Source organism: Scyliorhinus canicula, chromosome 7, assembly GCF_902713615.1.
Source record: "Scyliorhinus canicula chromosome 7, sScyCan1.1, whole genome shotgun sequence".
NCBI classification, from domain to species: Eukaryota; Metazoa; Chordata; class Chondrichthyes; order Carcharhiniformes; family Scyliorhinidae; genus Scyliorhinus; species Scyliorhinus canicula.
The window spans coordinates 18,745,780-18,766,889 of record NC_052152.1 but is presented as its reverse complement, the minus strand read 5'-3'; the positions used below and the strand labels follow the sequence as shown (position 1 = coordinate 18,766,889).

The following is a 21,110-nucleotide window of genomic DNA, read 5'->3' as shown; positions in this document are numbered from 1 at the left end:
CCTTTGCTCACCCCTCCATACCGTGCATGATCCTAGTCAAACTTTTCTGAACCACCATCAATGAACTAATGGACGAGATGTAACGTGCCAAAGAGCAGAGTCCTGTTTTGATCCCATCTAGCGGGGTGTTTCTGGGTGCCTGCAGTGCTGAGAATGGCCCCACTATCTAACGGGAGTCTTGCGTTATTTTTCGACCTCAGTTGGGAACCCCCCCCCCCCCCCATTGAGTCCGCACCCACCTCAGTTTCAGCATGGAGAAGCTCAGCTCGCCAGTACAGGAAGATGACTCGTGGATGGGGACACCATTTTGAATTTTTAAAAAATTATTCATTTACGGGATGTGGCCGTTGCTGGTTATAGAACCAGAGAATCATATAGTTTACAGTGCAGAAGGAGGCCTTTCAGCCCATCGAATCTGCACCGGCCCTTGGAAAGAGCACCCCACTTTAAAAAAAAAATTTAGATTACCCAATTATTTTTTCCAATTAAGGGGCAATTTAGCGTGGCCAATCTACCTACTCTGCACATTTTTGGGTTGTGGGGGTGAAACCCACATAGACACGGGGAGAATGTGCAAACTCCACACGGACAGTGACCCAGAGCCGGGATCGAACCTGGGACCTCAGCGCCGTGAGGCAGCTGTGCTAACCACTTGGCCACCGTGTTGCCCTAAGAGCACCCCACTTAAGTCCACACCTCCAACCTATCCCTGTAACCCTAAAACCCAGTAACCCCATCCAACATTTTTTGACACTGAGGGCAATTTAGCATGGCCAGTCCACTTAACCTGCACATCTTTGGATTATGGGAGGAAACCGGAGCTCCCGGAGGAAACCCACGCAGACACGGGGAGAACATGCAGACTCCCCACAGACAGTGAGCTATGCCGGGAATCGAACTTGGGACCCTGAAGCTGTGAAGCAACTGTGGTAACCACTGTGCTACCTTGCTGCCTAAGTTAGACATCATTTATTGCCCATCCCTAGTTGCCCTTCAGAAGGCGGTGGTGTGTTGCCTTCTTGAACCGCTGCCGTCCTTCAGTTGTCGGCCACCAACTGTTAGGGAGGGAGTTCCAGGATTTTGCCAGTGAAGGAGCGGCAATATATTTCCAAGTCAGGGTGGTGAGTGATTTGGAGGGGAGCCTCTAGGAAGCGGGGTCCCCAAGTATATGCTGCTCTTGTCCTTCTAGATGGTAGTGCTCGTGAGTTTGGAAGGTGCTGTCTAAGGAACCTTGTAGAATTACTGCAGTGCAACTTGTAGATGGTACACACGGCTGACACTGTTCATCGGTGTTGGAGGGTTTGAATGTTTGTGGAAGGAGGTGCAATCGAGTGGGCTGCTTTGTCCTGGATGGTGTCGAGCATCTTGAGCGTTGTTAGAGCTGTACTCATCCAGGCAAGTGACTTGTGCCTTGTAGATGGTGGACAGGCTTTGGGCGTGGGGGTCAGGAAGTGAGTTACTTGCTGTAGGATTCCTAGCCTTTGACCTGCCCTGGTAGCCACAGTATTAATGTGCCTAGTCCAGTTCAGTTTCTGAGCAATGGTAAACCCCAGGATGTCGATTGTGGGGGGTGGGGGTCAGCAATGGTAATGCCATTGAATGTCAAGGGGCGATGGTTCGATCCTCTCTTGTAGGAGATGGGCATTGCCTGGCACTTGTGTGGTACAAATGTAACTTGCCACTTGTCAGCCCAAGCCTGGATATTGTCCAGGTCTTGCTGCATTTGGGCATGGACTGCTTTATATCTGTGAATGGTGTTGAACATTGTGCAGTCATCCACAAACATCCCCACTTCTGTCCTTATGATGGAAGGCAGGTCATTCCTGAAGCAGCTGAAAATGGTTGGGCCTAGGACACTATCCTGAGGGACTCCTGCAGTGATGTCCTGGAGCTGAGATGATTGACCTCCAACCACCACAACCATCTTCCTTTATGCCAGGTATAACTCCAACCAGTGGAGAGTTTCTCCCCTGATTCCCATTGACTCCAGTTTTGCTCGGGCTCTGAGATGCCACACTCAGTCAAATGCTGCCTTGATGTCAAGGGCAGTCGCTCTCACCTCACCTCTGGCATTCAGCTCTTTTGTCCATGTTTGATAAAGGCTGTAATGAGGTCAGGAGCAGAGTGACCCTGGCGATACCCAAACTGGGTGTCCGTAAGCAGGTTATTGCTGAGTATGTGCCGCTTGATAGCACTGTTGATGAACCCTTCACTTTGCTGATGATGGAGAGTAGACTGATAGGGCATTAATTGGCTGGGTTGCATTTGCCCTCTTTCTCGTGTACACACCGGAGCAGTTTTCCACATTGCCGGGTAGTTGCAGTGTTGTAGGTGTACTGGAACAGCTTGGCTATCAGTCGTTTCTTGATATCACGTGGAGTGAATCGTATTGGCTGAAGATTGACATCTGTGATGCTGGGGACCTCCGGAGGAGATCGAGATGCATCATCCACTCAGCCCTTCTGGTGAAGATTGTTGCAAATGCCTCAGCCTTGTCTTTTGCACATATGTCCTGGGCACCTCCATCACTGAGGATGGGGATATTTATGGAGCCTCCTCCTCCAGTGAGTTGTTTCATTTTTAATTTTTTTTTAATTTAGAGTACCCAATTCATTTTTTCCAATTAAGGGGCAATTTAGCGTGGCCAATCCACCTACCCTGCACAAATTTGGGTTGTGGGGGTGAAACCCACGCAAACACGGGAAGAATGTGCAAACTCCACACGAGAATGATCCAGAGCCGGGATCGAACCTGGGACCTCGGCTCCGTGAGCCGGCAATGCTAACCACTGCACCATCGTGCTGCCTGGGAGTTATTTAACTGTCCACCGCCATTTATTGCTGGATGCGGCAGGGCTTGCAGAGCTTAAATCTGATGAGTTCATTGTGAAATCGCTTAGCTCTGTCTATTACTTGATTCATATGCTGTTTGTCACACAAGTAGTCCTGTGTTGTAACTTCACCAGTGTGATACCTAATTTTTTGGGTTGCCTGGTGTCGCTCCTGCCATGCTCTCCTGCACTCTTCATTAAACTAAGTTGATCCCTTGGCTTGACGGTAATGGTAGAGTAGGGGATATGCCGGGCCATGAGGTTACAGATTGAGGCTGAATACAATTCTGCTGCTGCTGATGGCCTGCAGCACCTCATGGATACCCAGTCTTGAGTTGCTAGATCTGCTCGAAGTCTATCCCATTTAGCACGGTGGTGGTGCCAAACAACACGATGGAGGGTATCCTCAATGTGAAGACAGGACATTGTCTCCATAAGGACTGTGCGGTGGTCACTTCTACCGATACTGTCATGGACAGTACTGTCTGCAGCAGACAGATTGGTTAGGGTGAGGTCAAGTATGTTTTTCCGTCTTGTTGGTTCCCTCACCACCTGCTGCATTCCCAGTCTAGCAGCTATGTCCTTTAGGACCCGGCTAGCTCGGTCTGTGGTGGTACTACCAAGCCATTCTTGGTGATGGACATTGAGGTCCCCCACCCAGATCACATTCTGCGCCCTTGCCACCCTCAGTGCTTCTTCCAAGTGGTGTTCAACATAGAGGAGCATTGATTCATCAGCTGATGGTGGCCGGTATGTGGTAATCAGCAGGAAGTTTAACTTGAAGCCATGAGAGTTCATGGGGTCCAGAGTCGATGTTGAGGACTCCCAGGGCAACTCCCTCCCGACTGTACACCACCGTGCTGCCGCTTCTGCTGGGTCTGTCCTGCCGCTGAGACAGGACATACCCAGGAATGGTGATAGTGGTGCCTGGGATATTGTCTGTAAGGTATCATTCTGTGAGTATGGCTATGTCAGGATATTGTTTAAACAGTCTGCGAGACAGCTCTCCCAACTTTGGCACAAGCCCCCAGATATTAGTAAGGATGGCTTTGCAGGGTTGGGAGGCCTAGGTTTGTCTTTACCGTTTCCGGTGCCTGTGTCGATGCCGGGTGGTCCGTCCGGTTTTCCCTTCTTTTTGGTGCTTTTGTCGATGCTAAATGCAATGGAGTGGCTTGCTGGGCCATTTCAGAGGGTATATAAGAGTCAACCACATTTATGTTGTTCTGGAGTCACATGTGGGCCAGACCAAGTAAGGATGGCTGATTTCCTTCCCGAAAGGACTTTAGTGAACCAGGTGGGCTTTTACGACAATCGACAATGGTTTCACGGTCATCATTAGCACCGTGGTGGCATTCAAACCTGGGTCCCCAGATCATTATCCTGTGTCTCTGGATTATTAGTCCAGTGACAATACCACAATGCCACCCCCCTCTCAACACCCCCCCTCTGTTTCTCAACCGTAGCCTCCAGACACCCCACTGCCAAAACCTACCTCGTAGGAGGTCCTCAAAATCCCTTCACCCCACCAAGGGTAGGGCACCCACAGGCCCGATCCCCGGCATGGATCTGGCACATGGGTACTGCCAGTCTGGCAGCACCACTGCTGCCTAGAAGTGCCAGTGCCAAAGTGCCCGGGTGCAAGTGGGAGTGCCAAGGTACTACCCTGCCAAGAGCCTGACCATCCGGGGGCCTCCAGTGCCCTGAGACACCCCCCCCTCACCCAGGTGCCATTACACCTGTGGACCGGTGCTAATCGGCGTTATGGTGAAGTCTCCCAGGTGTGGCCATTCGTTCCCAGGCCTCAGGAGAATGTGGCATGGACATATTCAAATGAGTCGAATGGCTCACTGAAATATGTTTATCTGGACCGCCTCCAGCAGAGGCGAGATCTAGATTACGATGGATTTAACGTCATCATTTTTGACCTACGGATGATTAATAGACATGTGTCTTTAAGGCAAGCAGCCGGTAGCTTCAATCCACATCAATCCAGAAGACTGCGCTGGTTTAAACCCAAGCTGCAGACTTGCAGGCACCAAAGAGAGCGAGATAGGTTGGGACTCGATTTGATTGACAGGCTGGTGGACAATGAGTTGGCCCAAAAGGCTGTGCTGTGTTGGATAACAGGTGGTGATGGGATCTTAACCCAAATGGTTTGCTGTTCAGAGTTTTAAGGTTTCAGTATGATCATGGCCACCCCGGGAGAGGTCCTGCTTCCCTCTCCTCTCCGTTTTCTACCAGAAAGGCTGTGTTTCTGAACTGGCAGAGCGCCCCGATTAATCTATTTACAGGAGAACCATTACAGGGTGTGCAAGCAAAGTCCCGAACCTACTATATCTCACCAGAAGGTCCGCGAGCACTGCTTTCCTGAAACTACAGAAACCTAAATACAAACCACAAGCTGAAAGCAAAGTTGGAACAGAAGTAAGGGAAAGCTTTGAGTAATGCATTTCTGATCAACAGAGAAGTTGAATGAATGAATCTACCAAGATCATCATTGGAGGGTATAAACCAAATACTTTAATCTGCAAGCTAGCTGTGAAGCAAAGTGTTCCAAAAGCTTCAGCTGAACCAAATACTTTTCTTCCTTTCACTTATGATTTTTTCCCCCCTTTCCACCCATCTGTGTTTGCCTGTCTTGTGTCTAGAGGGTAGGGGACAAGTTGAAGTGGGAATTTAGGTATTAGATAGCAGTTAGCCAGTTGTGTCTGCTGCATATTACATTAGCGTTAATATTATAAATAAACAGTAATCGTGTTTACGTTGACAAACCCGGTAACTGTAATTATTGGGCAGCCACAGGCCAAAGGTTTTCAATAAAAATTATTGATTAATTCACTTGTGTTGTGACCCCAGGTCACGTTGGGTTGGAATTGACCGCGCACTCGCCTAGGGTGTCGTAACAGAGCCCAATATCTTTCCTTAAATAAGGGGACCAAAACTGCTCACACTCCTAGATACATAGAAAATAGAAGCAGGAGGCCATTTGGCCCTTCGAGCCTGCTCCGCCATTCATTATGACCATGGCTGATCTTCAAGTTCAATACCCTGACCCCTCCCTTCCCCCCCCCCCCTCCATATCCCTTGATCCCTTTAGCCCCCAAGAGCTCTATCTAATTCCTTCTTGAAATTACACAAGGTTTTGGCCTCAGCTACTTTCTGTAGTAGTGAATTCCACAGATTCACCACACTCTGGGTGAAGAAATTTCGCCTCACCTCAATCCTAAAAGGTTTACCCCTTATCCTCAAACTATGACCCCTAGTTCTGGTCTCCCCCACCATCGGGAACATTCTTTCTGAATCTACCCTGTCTAACCCTGTTAGAATTTTGTAAGTTTCTATGATATCCCCTCTCACTCTTCGAAACCCCAATGAATATAATCCTAACCAATTTAGTCCCACCATCCCAGGAATCAGCCTGGTAAACCTTTCCTGAACTCCCTATTTAGCAAGAAGCTCCTTCCTCAGAGAAGGACACCTAGACTGCACACAATGCTCCAGGTGTGGCCTCACCAATGCCCTATACAATTGTAGTAAAACATCTCTATTATCATTCTTTTTTTTTATAAATGTTTTTATTCAGTTTTCATATTTTATATTGAACAAATTACAAATTGTTAGGAGAGAAAAAAAAAACAAACACGCAAAAATTAACATACATATTTACAGGTAAGCATCTTCGTAGTAGTAGCTGCGCCCCCCCCCCCCCCCCCAACATGTTTATTTAGTTTGGTTTTGGGCCTTAGCTAGCCATCGAACCCCCGTAACGAACCTGTAGCCCCCCCCCCCCTCCCGCTACCTTCCCCCGACTATTCTTCCTCTTGTACATTGGCCACAAATAGGTCCCGGAACAGTTGCATGAATGGCTCCCACGTTCTGTGGAAGCCGTCGTCCGACCCTCGGATGGCAAATTTGATTTTCTCCATTTGGAGAGATTCCGAGAGATCGGACAGCCAGTCCGCAGCTCTGGGCGGTGCTGCTGACCGCCAGCCAAACAGGATTCTACGGCGGGCGATCAGGGAGGCAAAGGCAAGGGCGTCCGCCCTCCTCCCCAGGAATAGATCTGGCTGTTCTGAAACCCCGAAGACCGCCACTATCGGGCATGGCTCCACCCTCACTCCCACCACTTTGGACATAACCTCGAAGAAGGCTGTCCAGTACTCCACGAGTCTGGGGCAAGACCGGAACATGTTGGCATGGTTGGCCGGGCCTCTTTGGCACCGTTCACATCTGTCTTCCACCTCCGGGAAGAACCTACTCATACGGGTTCTTGTTAAGTGGGCTCTATGTACCACTTTTAGTTGCGTCAGGCTGAGCCTTGCGCACGTGGAGGTGGAGTTGACCCTATGCAGTGCTTCGCTCCAGAGTCCCCACCCTATCTCCATCCCCAGGTCGTCCTCCCATTTCCTCCTTGTTGCGTCCAGTACGGTGTCGTCCCTATCTACCAGTCGGTCATACATGTCACTACAGTTCCCTTTCTCTAGGATACTTGCGTCCAGTAGGTCTTCCAGTAGTGTCTGTCGTGGCGGTTGTGGGTACGTCCTTGTCTCCTTTCGTAGGAAGTTTTTGAGCTGCAGGTACCGTAGCTCGTTCCCCCCAGCTAGCTGAAATTTCTCTGTCAGTTCGTCCAGTGTTGCGATCCTGTCGTCCGTGTATAGGTCCCTGACTGTCAGTGTCCCCCCGTCCTGCCTCCACCTTTTGAAGGTGGCGTCAGTCAGTGCTGGTGTGAACCTATGGTTGTTGCAGATGGGAGCCCTGTTCGACATTTTGGTCAGGCCAAGTTGCTGCCGCAGTTGGTTCCAGGATTGGAGGGTGGCTGTCACCACTGGGCTGCTGGAGTGTTTTTTGGGTGGGGATGGGAGTGCTGCCGTGGCGAGGGCCCGGAGGGAGGTTCCCATGCATGAGGCCTCCTCCGCACGCACCCACTCAGCTTCTGGCTCCTGGATCCATCCCCTTACTCGCTCGGCTGTTGCTGCCCAGTGGTAGAATTGTAGATTCGGGAGGGCTAACCCTCCCCTGGTTTTTGTTTTTTGTAAGACCTTCTTTGGGATCCTAGCATTTTTACCCCCCCCATACGAACGCCATGATGAGTTTGTCCAGCGCTTTGAAAAAGGCCTTGGGGATGTAGATCGGAATGGATCTAAACAGGAAGAGGAACCTGGGCAGTACGTTCATTTTGATCGTCTGAACTCTCCCCGCGAGGGAGAGCGGGAGTGTGTTCCATCTTTGCAGGTCCTTTTTAACTTCCTCCGTCAAGCTGGTGAGGTTCCATTTGTGGATCCCTTTCCAGTCATGGGCTATTTGGATCCCCAGGTAGCGGAATTTATGCCGGGCTTGTTTGAACGGCAGCCCCTTTAGTGCTGCCCCCCCCCCCCCCCCCCGCCTTGCGGGTGTACTGGGAAGATCTCACTTTTGCTCATGTTGAGTTTGTAGCCCGAGAAGGCTCCAAACTCTTTCAGGAGCGCTATGATTCCGTCCATGCTGCTTTGTGGGTCCGAGATATAGAGGAGCAGATCATCCGCATAGAGTGAGACTCTGTGCTCTCTACCTCCCCTTCGGATCCCCCTCCAATTTCTATTATCATTCTTAAATCCTCTCACTATGAACATGCCATTTGCATTCTTTACTGCCTCTACACCTGCACACTTGCTTTCAGCGACTGATGCATGAGGACACCAAGGTCTCCAGATGTGGTCTCACCAGTACTTGTACAGTTGCAGCAAGACTTCCCTACTCTTATATTCCTACCTCCTTGAAATAAGGGCCAATATTCCATTGGCCCTCCTTCATAGAATGGAATTTTTACAGTGCAGAAGGAGGCCATTCATCCGATCGAGTCTGCACCAGCCCTTACAAAGAGCACCTACTTAAGCCCATGTCTCCGCCCTATCACCTTAACTCAGTAACTCCACCTAACCTTTTGAATACTAAGGGTCAATTTAGAATGGCCAATTCACCTAACCTGCACATCTTTGGACTGTGGGAGGCGCAGGAACACCCGGAGCAAACAGTACAGTAGCACAGTGATTAGCACAGTTGCTTCACAGCTCCAGTGTCCTAGGTTTGAATCCCGGCTTGGCTACTGTCTGTGCGGAGTCTGCCCGTTCTCCCCGTGTCTGCGTGGGTTTCCTCCGGGTGCTCCGGTTTCCTCCCACAGTCCAAAGATGTGCAAGTTAGGTGGATTGCCCATGCTAAATTGCCGTTAGTTGGGGTTACTGAGGTGTGGGCTTAAGTGGGTGCTCTTTCCAAGAGCCGGTGCAGACTCGATGGGCCGAATGGCCTCCTTGTGCACTGTAAACTCTATGATTCTATGAAACCCAAGCAAACACGGGGAGAAAGTACAAACTCCACACAGTCACCTGAAGCCGGAATTGAACCCGGGTCCCTGGAGCTGTGAGGCAGCAGTGCAAACCACTGTGACCAAGTGCTCTCCCGATTACCTTCTGCACCCGTGTGCTAGCTTTCTGTGTTTTGTGAACTGGTTCCCCCGAGTCCTTTTGTGTTGCAGCTTTTCTCCATTGAAATAACACTCTGCTCTTTTGTTTTGGCTTCAAAATGAACAACTTCACACATTTTCCCCACGTTAAACTCCATTTGCCAACTTACTTAACCTATCAAAGTCTCTCACAAACTGTCTGTATCCCTCTTGCAACCTGCCTTCCCCTGTGTCATCTGCAAATTTGGCTACAGTACATTTACATCCTCCCTCCAAGTCATTGATACTTATTGTGCACTGAATAGTACAGTGACAAATCTTCAGGATTTTTCTACACACTAGACTGGCAGCTTCCCCTTTGGCTTCACCCACTGAGGCACAAAGAATCATTGCCCCGCACTGGTGGCAGGGAAGCGGGTGCGGGGAAGGGAATCACCATCGTGAAATATGGCCAAGGCAGTGTCATCATAATTTTTTATTAGTGAAACGACAATACAACAAGGATCAGTAATCTATGACAGTACAAAGCAAACATTGCCTCTTCTGAGTTGTACTAAAGCGTACATATTTCCAACAATCGCACAGCAATTTAGATAAATGAAAACTTAACAAGGAAAAATCAACACTACCACCTGAGGCACATTAAAATGCTATACATGATGGCCCATATACTGATGCGTTGAATTACTATTTACACCTCAATAAAGTACCCTTCCTACCCGACTAATGTCTATCAACACTGGCAAGTGAGAAGCAGGAAACATTCAGTACTTCACTTACTGTGTTTTGATACCGACATGCAGTAAGAGTGACAGCCAAAGTGACGACCAGCGGCCGTGACCAAGGAGAGGTCCCCCCCCCCCCCCCCCTCATTTGCTCATGCTAATACATCATACATTTAATTAGCACGGACGTTGAAATATTCAAACAAAAGTTCACTTTTAAAGAGGCAGGTACGTCCCTTCAACAGGGTTTTGGAACAAGTCCTAATGATGCCCTCGCTCCGCAAGAAATTGTTTAAACATTACACCATGTGATCCACGCTGTTTTATTCTGCTGCGAAAGTGGGGGCTGTGTTTACCTGGGGATTTTGCAAAGGGGGCATGTCCCTTAAAGGCAACAAAATCAAATTGGCATCAACATGGCACGGGTTATTGCCGATGAGAGAGGTTTAGGAATTGGCAGGTGTCTATAAATTTATATATATACACACAGACACACACACTGCTAATGATTTAAATTTTGCATTGGAAACATTTCTTGCACTTCTGCACACTGGGGAAGCTTGAAGTGATACAAGTGCAACCTCCTCTTACGGCCTCTGTTTTCTTTACAGAACATCATAATCATTTCCGAAGAGGTGTTTCCTTCTTCCGTTTAGTTTGAATCTTAGTGCTGTTACTGGGTACTGTTCCGTAAGACCATAACCATAGGGCCATAAGACTAGGAGCAGAAGTAGGCCATTCGGCCCACCAAGTCTGCTCCGCCATTCAATGAGATCATGACTGATCTGATCCGCATTGTAGCAACTTGCCCAAGTGGCTAGTCATTGCGGTGTCAAGCCTGGGACAGAAGAATGTGTCTGTTGAGGGGGTCATACCCAAGACCAATCCTGTCCTCTCTCAATGTCGGTCCACACTTCCCAGTGAGGGTTCCTGCAGAAAGACTGAGCCAAGGGCTGCTTTCTGCCCTCTCCCTCGAGTTGAAGGAACCAGTTGCAACCCCAGTGCTCCTGCCTGATAAATATTCCTAAAGAGCCATTGATGCAAACTAAAAGTGGAGAGTTCATAGCTCATGCACAGCTTTTAAAAGTCTACCTTTATAGTAAAAGTTTGCCAAGAAAAACACAAGTGACCTAGTTTTCCCGGGTAATGTTATTGTCAAATTCTGCACAGGGCCCCTGCTTAGGTATCATTCCCTTTGTAACACTTATGAAATATAAAAATGTATTACTTGTAAGCAAAAAATGCCAAATGACATGTAAAAGACAAAGATTGGAATTAAATTGTACACAGCCATTAAGGTTAATAATACAGTACTGGCAATATGACATTGGAATTCATGACCCCTTGGCAATAATGCAAGTTTTATAATTGAAGGCCTTTGGATACAATAAACTTGTCTTGCTACATAAGAATTGGTCCATAGAGTATAAATCATTGCTCATATGTATGCTACAACGTAAGTAATTCCATTAAGGAAACAAAACTTAATCAGATTTCATTTAGATTGAGTAAAGCGAGTGCCTGCACATCCGGTCAAGCCCAATGATGCTACAACTAAGAAACAACAAAACTGGTATAAGTGTGTGTAAATGGGGGGCTGAGGTCCCTCGCTGCTATACCACATGCAGAGGACTACCAATCCAATGCTGTTTTTCACTTTTGTTTAGAAGGGTTAGTGGACGCCCTCTTCACTTATTCATAGAGTGGTAAGATATTAAAGTCCAACAGGTTTGTTTGAAACCACTAGCTCTTGGAGCGTAGCTCCTTCATCAGGTGAGTGAAGAGGTAGGTTCCTGATGAAGAAGCTGTGCTCCGAAAGCTAGTGATTCCAAATAAACCTGTTGGACTTTAACCTGGTATTGTAAGACTTCTTATTGCGCCCACCCCAGTCCAACACTGGCATCTCCACATCAGAGAGCAGTCATAGTGTAGAACAAGAGGAGGCCATTTGTTCCATCACGTCTGCAATGGTTTATTTCTTACCCCCTCCCTTCCCCCCCGAAGACAAATCAAATGCAGAATGAATTTGACAAGTTTGTTATTTGGCACAAATGCAACATTTCTCATGGCACAAATCACAAAACCCTGTGGTATAGCCAAGCAATTGTGCCTCAAGAGTTTTGGAATTCTAACTTTAAAAAAAAAAATAGCAATTCCACTGTTTAATATAGTCTTCGAAGCAGTTATCATGAGCAAGGGGTATATAAATGATTACATGTGGAGGGGTTTAAGCAATGCTGAGGAACACTCTACCCTTTGAAATCAGAGTAGGAAAGACCTCCTGAACAATTTCAAAAAATTGGTGAAAGCTCCTTAGATAATTGTCTGGCCACATCCCATTAAATGGACCGTTCCATTAGATGGAGGATTTAAAAACAAAACACAAAGAGCACCGAACAGTCTTCAGTCCAAGCAATTCTCCACCTCAAGAAATCTTGTGCATTAACTCAGCAGGCTTTGAGGTTCTAATTCGTGGCCAACGATCTCAGTTTTCGCCATCTTACAAGATTTCAGTGTCCGAGTCTGTCAGGCACTGAAGGGCATCGATGACTAAGCTGTTGCCAGTTTCTTGAGCCAGGCTTAACGGAGTCTGAAATTTTTTGTCATACAAAGTAACATCAGCGCCATGAGCAAGGAGCATCTCAACACATTTCAGATGTCCGCACTTTGCTGCCAAATGTAGAGGTGTTAGCCCTTCGTCATCCGTGACGTTGATGTCACACGTGCTACCGAGAAGCTCCCTTACCACTTCGCTGTGCCCTTTATCTGCAGCGAGGTGGACGGCTGTTCGCTGAAGGGAATTCCTGGCCTCAGGATTGGCCTGCTCTTCGACCAACATTTTCACAGTCTGCAGGTGACCACGGTTGGCGGCTAGGTGTAGGGCAGTCCAGCTTTCCCCGGTCACTGCGTTGATGTCCACGCCGTGCTTGACGAGAAGTCTGGAGGTGCTGGTGTGTCCAGCCTCCGCAGCTAGGTGAAGAGGGGTAGGCCGGCTCGAGATCATCCCGGTCACGATGCTCTTGAATTCCAAGAGGATTCGAGCCGCTCTGTACTGCCCTCTCTGGGCTGCTAGATGCAGTGGGGTTCTCCCATCAGCTGTTAGCACATCACCACCAGCCCCAACCTGCTTAATAAGAAGCTTTGTAATTGTGTGATGGCCTTGCCAGGCAGCAAAATGTAACGGTGTCCAGTTATCTTTCCCTTTAGCTTGGGCGTTAGCCCCTCGGCTCAATAGAACACGAACCACATTTTCATGGCTGTGTTGGCAAGCGACATGCAGTGCCGTTCGACCTTCGAAGTCCACCTCATTGGTCGAAGCATTCCTGTCCAGCAGTAACCTTGAAAGAGTTTCTTCGCCACTCTGTGCTGCAAAGTGGAGCGGAGTCCATTGATCTTCATCCTTGGCATTTACATTCGCCTTTTTCCCTAAAAGCAGCTCGGCAATGATCTTCAGGTTCTTCTCGGCGGCAAGGTGAAGTGGCGTAGAGCCCCGCTTGTTTGGAATGTTAGGATTGGCATTGTACAAAAGCAACAACCGGACAGCTTCCTCATTGCCCAGTTCCACAGCATAGTGTAGGAGACTCATGCCGTCGTCCAAGATCAGGTCCACATCTTGTGGCTGCAGGAGTTTCATCAACTTGCCAACATCACCTGACATGATGGCTTCGTAGAGTTTCTTCTTTGGTATATCCGAGACGGATTGCTCTGGGAGAAAAATTTTAAAAAAGAGAAGACAATCAATTCTTGTACATCGTGCAGGAAAATTAAAAGTGTCCAGATAACACATCAAATATTTTAGAAGCACAGGCGATTAAATAGCAAGGGGATAAACGTTCCATTCGTTGGACATGAATGCCCAGAGGAATTGAGCAATTTCATTAAAGGCATCACGATATTGGTCAGAAGGGCAGCACGGTGGCACAGTGGTTAGCACTGCTGCCTCACGGCGCCGAGGTCCCAGGTTCGATCCCGGCTCTGGGTCACTGTCCGTGTGGGGTTTGCACATTCTCCCCGTGTTTGCATGCTAAACAACACCTGGTTAATAAACCTACCAATCCCTCCAGCGTCCTTCCCAAACGACAACGACAAGGATCCTTGGGATGAGAACGCAGAGTCAATGGACGAGATTCCCGACAGTCTCTTCTTGCTGTCGGCCACCTCCCCTCCCGCTGGGCCGTCATTCCCAGTCGATTCGAAACCCGAATCCAGCTGGGACAGCAGCTGGGAAAGGCTGTATTCGTCACTGTCAGAGGCCCGCTTGGATTGCCGTTTCTGCACCGGCTGCTTAGCCTGGACAGCTGGATCCTGAGAGGGGGGAAAAAATAGAACGTGTCATGTCACATGTAAACGGGATGAAAGCCAGATGAACAGTGCATAATATTATAATTAATAACAATAATTATTAATATCAGAAGTAGGCTTACATTAACAAAGCAACGAAATTACTGTGAAAAGACCCTAGTCGCCACTTTCCTGCGCCTGCTCGGGTGCACAGAGGGAGAATTCAGAATATCCAATTCATCGAACAAGCACATCATTCAGTACTTGTGGGAGGAAACTAGAGCACCCGGAGGAAACCCGCGCAGACACAGGGAGAACGTGCAAACTCCGCACGGATAGTGACCCAAGCCAGGAATTGAACCTGGGCCCCTGACGCTGTGAAGCAACAATGCTAACCACTGTGCTACTATGTCACCCATTGACTGCACACAATATTCTCTCCTTTTAAAAAAAAAAATTTAGAGTACCCAATTATTATTTTTTTTCCAATTGAAATGAAAATAGCTTAATGTCACAAGGTGGCTTCAAATGAAGTTACTGTGAAAAGCCCCGTGTCGCCACATTCCGGCGTCTGTTCAGGGAGGCTGTTCTGGGAATTGAACCCGCGCTGCTGGCCTTAAGGGGCAATTTAGCGTGGCCAATCCACCTAACCTGCACATCTTTGGGTTGTGGGGGTGAAACCCACGCAGACACGGGGAGAATGTGCAAACTCCACATGGACAATATTCTCTCCTTTGACCTCTACCTCTCGAAGGATAGGAAAACTGGGCAGGGCCAAGCTTGATTGAATTGGATTTGTTTATTGTCACGTGTACCGAGGTACAGTGAAAAGTATCATTCTGCGTACAGTTCAGACAGATGATTCCACACATGAAAAGAAAATACATAGGGCAAATATAAAATACACAACCCAAAAACACGGACACAGGCATCGGGTGAAGCATACAGGAGTGTAGTACTACTCAGTAGAGAAGATGTGTGAAGAGATCAGATTAGTCCATAAGAGGGTCGCTTAGGAGAATGGTGACAGTGGGGAAGACGCTGTTTTGAATCTGTTAGTGCGTGTTCTCAGACTTTTTTATCTCCTGCCCAATGAAAGAAGTTGGAAGAGTGAATAAGCCGGGTGGGAGGGGTCTTTGGTTATGCTGCCCGCTTTCCCAAGGCAGCGGGAGGTGCAGACAGAGTCAATGGATGGGAGGCGGGTTCGCGTGTTGGATAGGGCAATGCTCTCAACTCTCTGTAGTTGTTTCAGAGCATTATTGGAAATAATGCCCGACTAATATTATGGAGCTATGACCGAGTGACTCTTTACATTGTACAGTCTTTGTGATGCTTTGCTCCACCCATTTCTCTCTATGATCAGGTCTTTCATTTATTTTACCAGCAGCCGAGATTGAAGGAAGAATTTGGAAAGAGATCATGTTCCTTCCATATGTATTTGGGTGGTGTCTCAAGCCACACTGAATGCCATTCAAGTTTGCTTATGTTTCTTGAATCTATTGTACAACAGTTGGCTAAACGGGGACATGAAACAATCTGCTGTTGGGTTATGTACGCATGGAGACTTTATCTCATTACCGCCTGCCTCCCCATCACCTTCCCAAACCATCGAAAGCGGAAACAAACTTCAGTAATCAGTTGATTGAGTCTCGACTGCCGGTAAAAAAAAATGTCTTCACCCCAATCTCCCAATAGTTTTACAGCTAATGAACAGCATTGTTCAAAAATAAAATAAAAACGGGAAAAACAACTATTTTGCTGCCCCTTTGGTGTGCCTGCTCCAACTTGCCCTGGAGATTGATCCTCAATTCCTGAAGACTCCAAGCCAATCATGGAGGTTAAGCAAACCTCATAATTCTAGGTGATTAAGTCATGAGCGAGAGCAACTATTCCAATACATCCAATAAATCTGCATTGATGTAATACCCTTCTCATCCTCTAGTCCTAAACTGCTCACTTTCAATTAAGTTTTTTTCTAGTCATCCCCACTTTGGGGGCAAAACAAAGCTGCCATTTTGTGCACAGGAAGACTTCACAAATAAGAGCATAAGGATAGGAACAGCAGGAGGCCAAATGGCCTGTCAAGCCTGCTGTGCCATTCAGTCCGATCATTGCGGATCTTTGATTTAACTTTATTTTCCCATCCACGCCCCACAGCCCTTCATTCCTTGAGCCACCAAAAACCGGTCTATCCCAGTCTTAAGTGTAGTGACTGGAACACCCACAATCCTCTGGGGTAGAGAATTCCAAAACGCACAATCCTTTGAGTGAAGTAATTTCTCCTCGTCTCAGTTCTAAATGTAGGAAGTAGTAAATGATCAGTTACCAGATATTGTATTCTGGTGGTTTTGGTTGAGGGTAGGAAATTTCATCACAACATTGGAAGAATTCCCTGCACAAATTGTCAATGACCTTTCTTCAAGAATTATCATCAATTCGGCCCAAAAGGTCAACTCTGGGTGCCATTTATGGCCTCGTCCCATCCGACTTGGTGACTCAACGCGGCCATTTAATTGCGATACTTGAAATGTCTCGCGAGAAGACATCTGGATCTCACTCTTGCTGGGCGAGATCCAGATTAACTTAACATATTTAATAACAATTTGGAGGCAGTTTCGCCAGCACTTCGGGTGGGGGAAGGGTCAAGGGAAATGCCAATTCGGGGGAACCATAGATTTGAGCCAGGGAAGTGGGATGGAAATTTTCGGAGATGGGAGGAGAAAGGAATTAGAACACTAAAAGATTTATTTCTTGGGAGTCGTTTTGCAGGATTGAAGGAACTGGGGTCGAAGTATGGGCTGGAGCAGGGGGAAATATTAGATGCCTGCAGGTTCGAGACTTTGCCAGAAAGGAGATACAGAGCTTCCCAGTAGAGCCGGCTTCCTCATTGCTGGAGGAGGTGCTGGCGACAGGGGGATTGGAGAAGGGGGTAGTATCGGCGGTTTACAGGGCTATTTTGGAGGAGGAGAAGGTGCTAGAAGGGATCCAGGCAAAGTGGGAGGAAGAGTTGGGAGAGGGTATGGAGGAGGGGTTCTGATCTGAGGTGCTCTGGAGGGCGAATGCCTCCACCTCGCGTGCGAGGTTGGGGCTGATACAGCTGAAGGTGGTGTATAGAGCGCAACTTATAAAAGGTGAGGTTGAGCCGGCTCTTTGAGGGGGTAGAAGATGTGTGTGAACATTGCGTGGGAGGCCCCACAAACCATGTTAATATGTTTTGGTTCTGTCCCCAGCTGGAGGATTACTGGAAGGAGATGTTTAGGGTAATCTCCAAAGTGGAGCACCTGAAACTGGACCCGGGCCCCTGGGAGGCCATATTCGGGGTGTCGGACCAGCCGGGGTTGGAAACGGGCGCGGAGGCAGATGCCGCAGCTTTCGTCTCGTTGATCGTCCGAAGGCGGATCCTGGTAGGGTGGAGATCTACCTCTCCACCCTGTCTCCTGGCGTGGCGGGCGGATCTACTGGAATTCTTAACGCTTGAAAAGGTCAAATTTGAACTGAGGGGAAGGATGGAGGGGTTCTACAATTCATGGGCGTTATACGTTATGCACGTTCCAGAATTGGATCACATCGAATATTAGGGGGGTTGGGGGCTGGGAGGGTTGGGGGGAGGGGGGCTGTATGTGTTAATGGTGACTATGGGTGATTCCTGATTCCTTTTTGTCATTTGTTTATGCTAACATGCAGGCCAATGTCTGGGGTTTGGTGGGAGGATGGGATCGTTGTTATTTATATGGAGATTCACATTACATTTGTTACTGATTATTGTTTATTGTTGGGTGTAAATTTGGGAGAAAATGTGAAAAAAGAGGAGAATACTAAAATATTTAAAAAAAACATATTTAATAACATATTTTAAATTCAGATTAACAAGTCAAGAGTGTACTGGAATACTCTCCACTTGCCTGGATGAGTGCAACTCCAGAAATGCCATCCAGGACAAAACAACCTAGTTGGTTCTTATGAGTGCTACAGGTGTACCTATACCATGTGGACTGTAGGGGTTTAAGATGGTGGCTCACCTCCACTTTCACAAGGGCAGTTAGGGATGGACAATGGATCTGTGCCGAGCCAGCAAAGTCCACATCCCTCGAACAAATTTTTTTAAAGAATTTTGACTGGCATCCCATCCAACACTTAAACATTCACTCCCTCCACCACTGAAGTACAGTGGCAGCGGTACCATCTACAAGAAGCACTGCAACAACACATCAATCCTCCTTCACCAACACCAATCAATCCTCAACCACCCAATAGTATAAGGACAATGGACATATGGCAAAACACCACAAGCTGTAAATTCCCCTCCAAGTCACTCACCATCCTGACTTTGAAAAATATCATCATCCTTCACTGCTGCTGGGTCAAAATCCTGGATCAGGTTATAGACCCTGTCTAAAATAAATTTAGATGCAGATGATATGAACAAAGCACTACAGTTTAGTGACATGAAAGGCATTTAGTGCTTTGTTTATATTATCTTCACTCAAGTTTATTTTACACAGGGCCCGTAACCTGATCCCTCTTTTTTGAATCCATTCATGGGATGAGAATTATGCCCACCCATAATTTGTCATTTATTTGTGTTTTGTTTACATTAATTTTTACAGGATATGAGCGTTGCTGGCTGTGCCAGCATTTGCTGCCCATCCTTAATTGCCCACGAGAAGGTGGTGGTGAGCTGCCATGAACCGTTGCAATCGGGCAGCACAGTAGCACAAGTGGATATCACTTGTGTAAAGGGGTGAATTAGAACATAGAACATACAGTGCAGAAGGAGGCCACTCGGCCCATCACGTCTGCCCCGACCCACTTAAGCTCCCACTTCCACCCCATCCCCACAACCCAATAACCCCTCCTAACCCTTTTTTTGGTCACTAAGGGCAATTTATCATGTCCAATCCACCTAACCTGCACATCTTTGGACTGTGGGAGGAAACCGGAGCACCCGGAGGAAGCCCACGCAGACACGAGGAGAACGTGCAGACTCCGCACTGACAGTGACCCAAGCCGGGAATCGAACCTGGGACCCTGGAGCTGTGAAGCAATTGTGCTAACCACTATGCTACCGTGCTGCCCTTGAATGGTACACACAGTTGCGACTGTGCATCAGTGGTGGAGGGAATGAATGAATGTTTGTGGAAGGGGGAGCAATTAAGCTGGTTGCTTTGTCCTGGGTGGTAATCGAGCTTCTTGAGTGATATTGGAGCTGCGCTCATCCAAGCAAGTGGAGAGTGTTCCATCACACTCCTGACTTGTGCCTTGAAGGTGGTGGACAAACTTTGAGGAGTGTGAAGATGAGTTGCACTCCACAGGATTCCTAGCCTCTTGCCTCCAGCCCCTGTGCTTAGATTATTACAAACCAAATAAGCATGGCCAAAACATGGGGACTCTATCACTGCCAATTTCCATAATTATATATGGGGAACACTTCTCTCGGTTATAACGGGAAGTAGAGGTTCCCCGAAACTTGCAGTGTTTTGTTCAAACCCAAAATATCCTCCCTGGTCATCAGATCTGATTGACCTGCTGTGCATTTCTTGTCTCAGGTTTGTATTTACAGCAACGTCCAAACCCATGAGCGCTACCACCCGAGGACAAGGGTAGGAGATGCATGGGAACACCACCACCTTCAAGCACCCCTTCAAACCACACACCATCCGGACATGGAACTATATCATCATCCCTTCGCTGCCATCTGATCAATATCCTGGATCTCCCTCCCTAACAGCGCAGTGGGTGTACCTACATCGCAGGGACTGCAGCGGTTCAAGAAGGTGGTTCACCACCATCGTATCAAGGGCACTTGTGGATGGGCAATAAATACTGGTCTCGCCAGCGAAGGGCACAGCCCACGAAAGAGTAACTAAGGGTTGCACACAAAGAGTTCAATATTTGCATACACTACACTGGTGTTTCAATTACAATGTTTGTTAGTAAACTTGCTGGAGAAAAATGTTCCCAATCTGAGCATTAGTTAGTCACCCCTCCTATGGGGTTGGAATGGTGCGCTATAGGCATGTCAATCCACAATGATCATCTAGACTCACACACGAAGAATGACTACCTCAGCAAGATATTAGAGAACTGTTGGGGCGTCAATTGTACTCTTGTCACGATGTACTGCCTCGAGGAAAAGGGGGAACAATATTGGGAACGACTTGGGAATGAAAAGCTTACAATTGCTTTTGAAATTCAAACGTCTTCGGCAAGCCAACCAACAAGACAGTCATGATGATCTCAGGTTTTATGGGCAAGTTGTATCTGTACTGAGCAGGAAGTAGAATTTCCCAATCTTGGTTACTCAAAGAGATGTCTAGCAAGTTACGCCATCAGGTTCAGAGTCAAGTCTTGAGACCTCAGTCTCAACAATCGTTTCTCAGAGTTGTTCCAACTTAACTCAATCTTGCCTTTAAGCAAAAGTACAAGGAAACTTTACCTTTTTGCTTGCCTCATGAGTTTGGCCAGAATCCAAAGGCTGTTCTTGTGGTTTCTCTTGCGCCATTTCTTGTGGCTTGGTGCTAAGTTCTTCAGTTTCTGAAGTGATTTCTTTGAAAATAAAATGAATGGTGTTATGAGACTTGCTTGTGCCTTTAAAATTGCAACATTTATTTTCAAGCATGTTCTAATTGGACTCGCAGAGTTGAGAGGGAGAAATCAAAGCAACATTCACTGGGATGGGTTGGGACAATGGGCAATCTGTAATCCAACAAATTTCTCGGAGATGAGGGCAAATTGGTGGGATAGAAATCTCTCGCGCTCTCTTCATACACACAAGATAGTGGGTGTAAAAGACATTGAAATGTCCGATCAGCCATGATCGTATTGAATGGCGGAGCAG

The 21,110-nt window shown here is 47.6% G+C and overlaps 1 protein-coding gene across 1 annotated transcript in view; it reads right to left on the bottom strand.

Annotated features, from left to right (window-relative positions):
• Nucleotides 1–11,893: 11,893 nt before the first annotated feature.
• ripk4 (receptor-interacting serine-threonine kinase 4) overlaps nt 11,894–21,110 on the bottom strand; it is a 54,292-nt gene continuing 45,075 nt past the window's right edge. The window contains exons 6-8 of the mRNA XM_038801453.1: nt 20,709–20,818; nt 14,044–14,296; nt 11,894–13,696 (exon numbers count right to left, since the gene is read on the bottom strand). Of these exons, the coding sequence (XP_038657381.1) occupies nt 12,492–13,696; nt 14,044–14,296; nt 20,709–20,818 (1,568 nt within the window). The 3' untranslated portion in view covers nt 11,894–12,491. The remainder of the gene's footprint in view (nt 13,697–14,043; nt 14,297–20,708; nt 20,819–21,110) is intronic.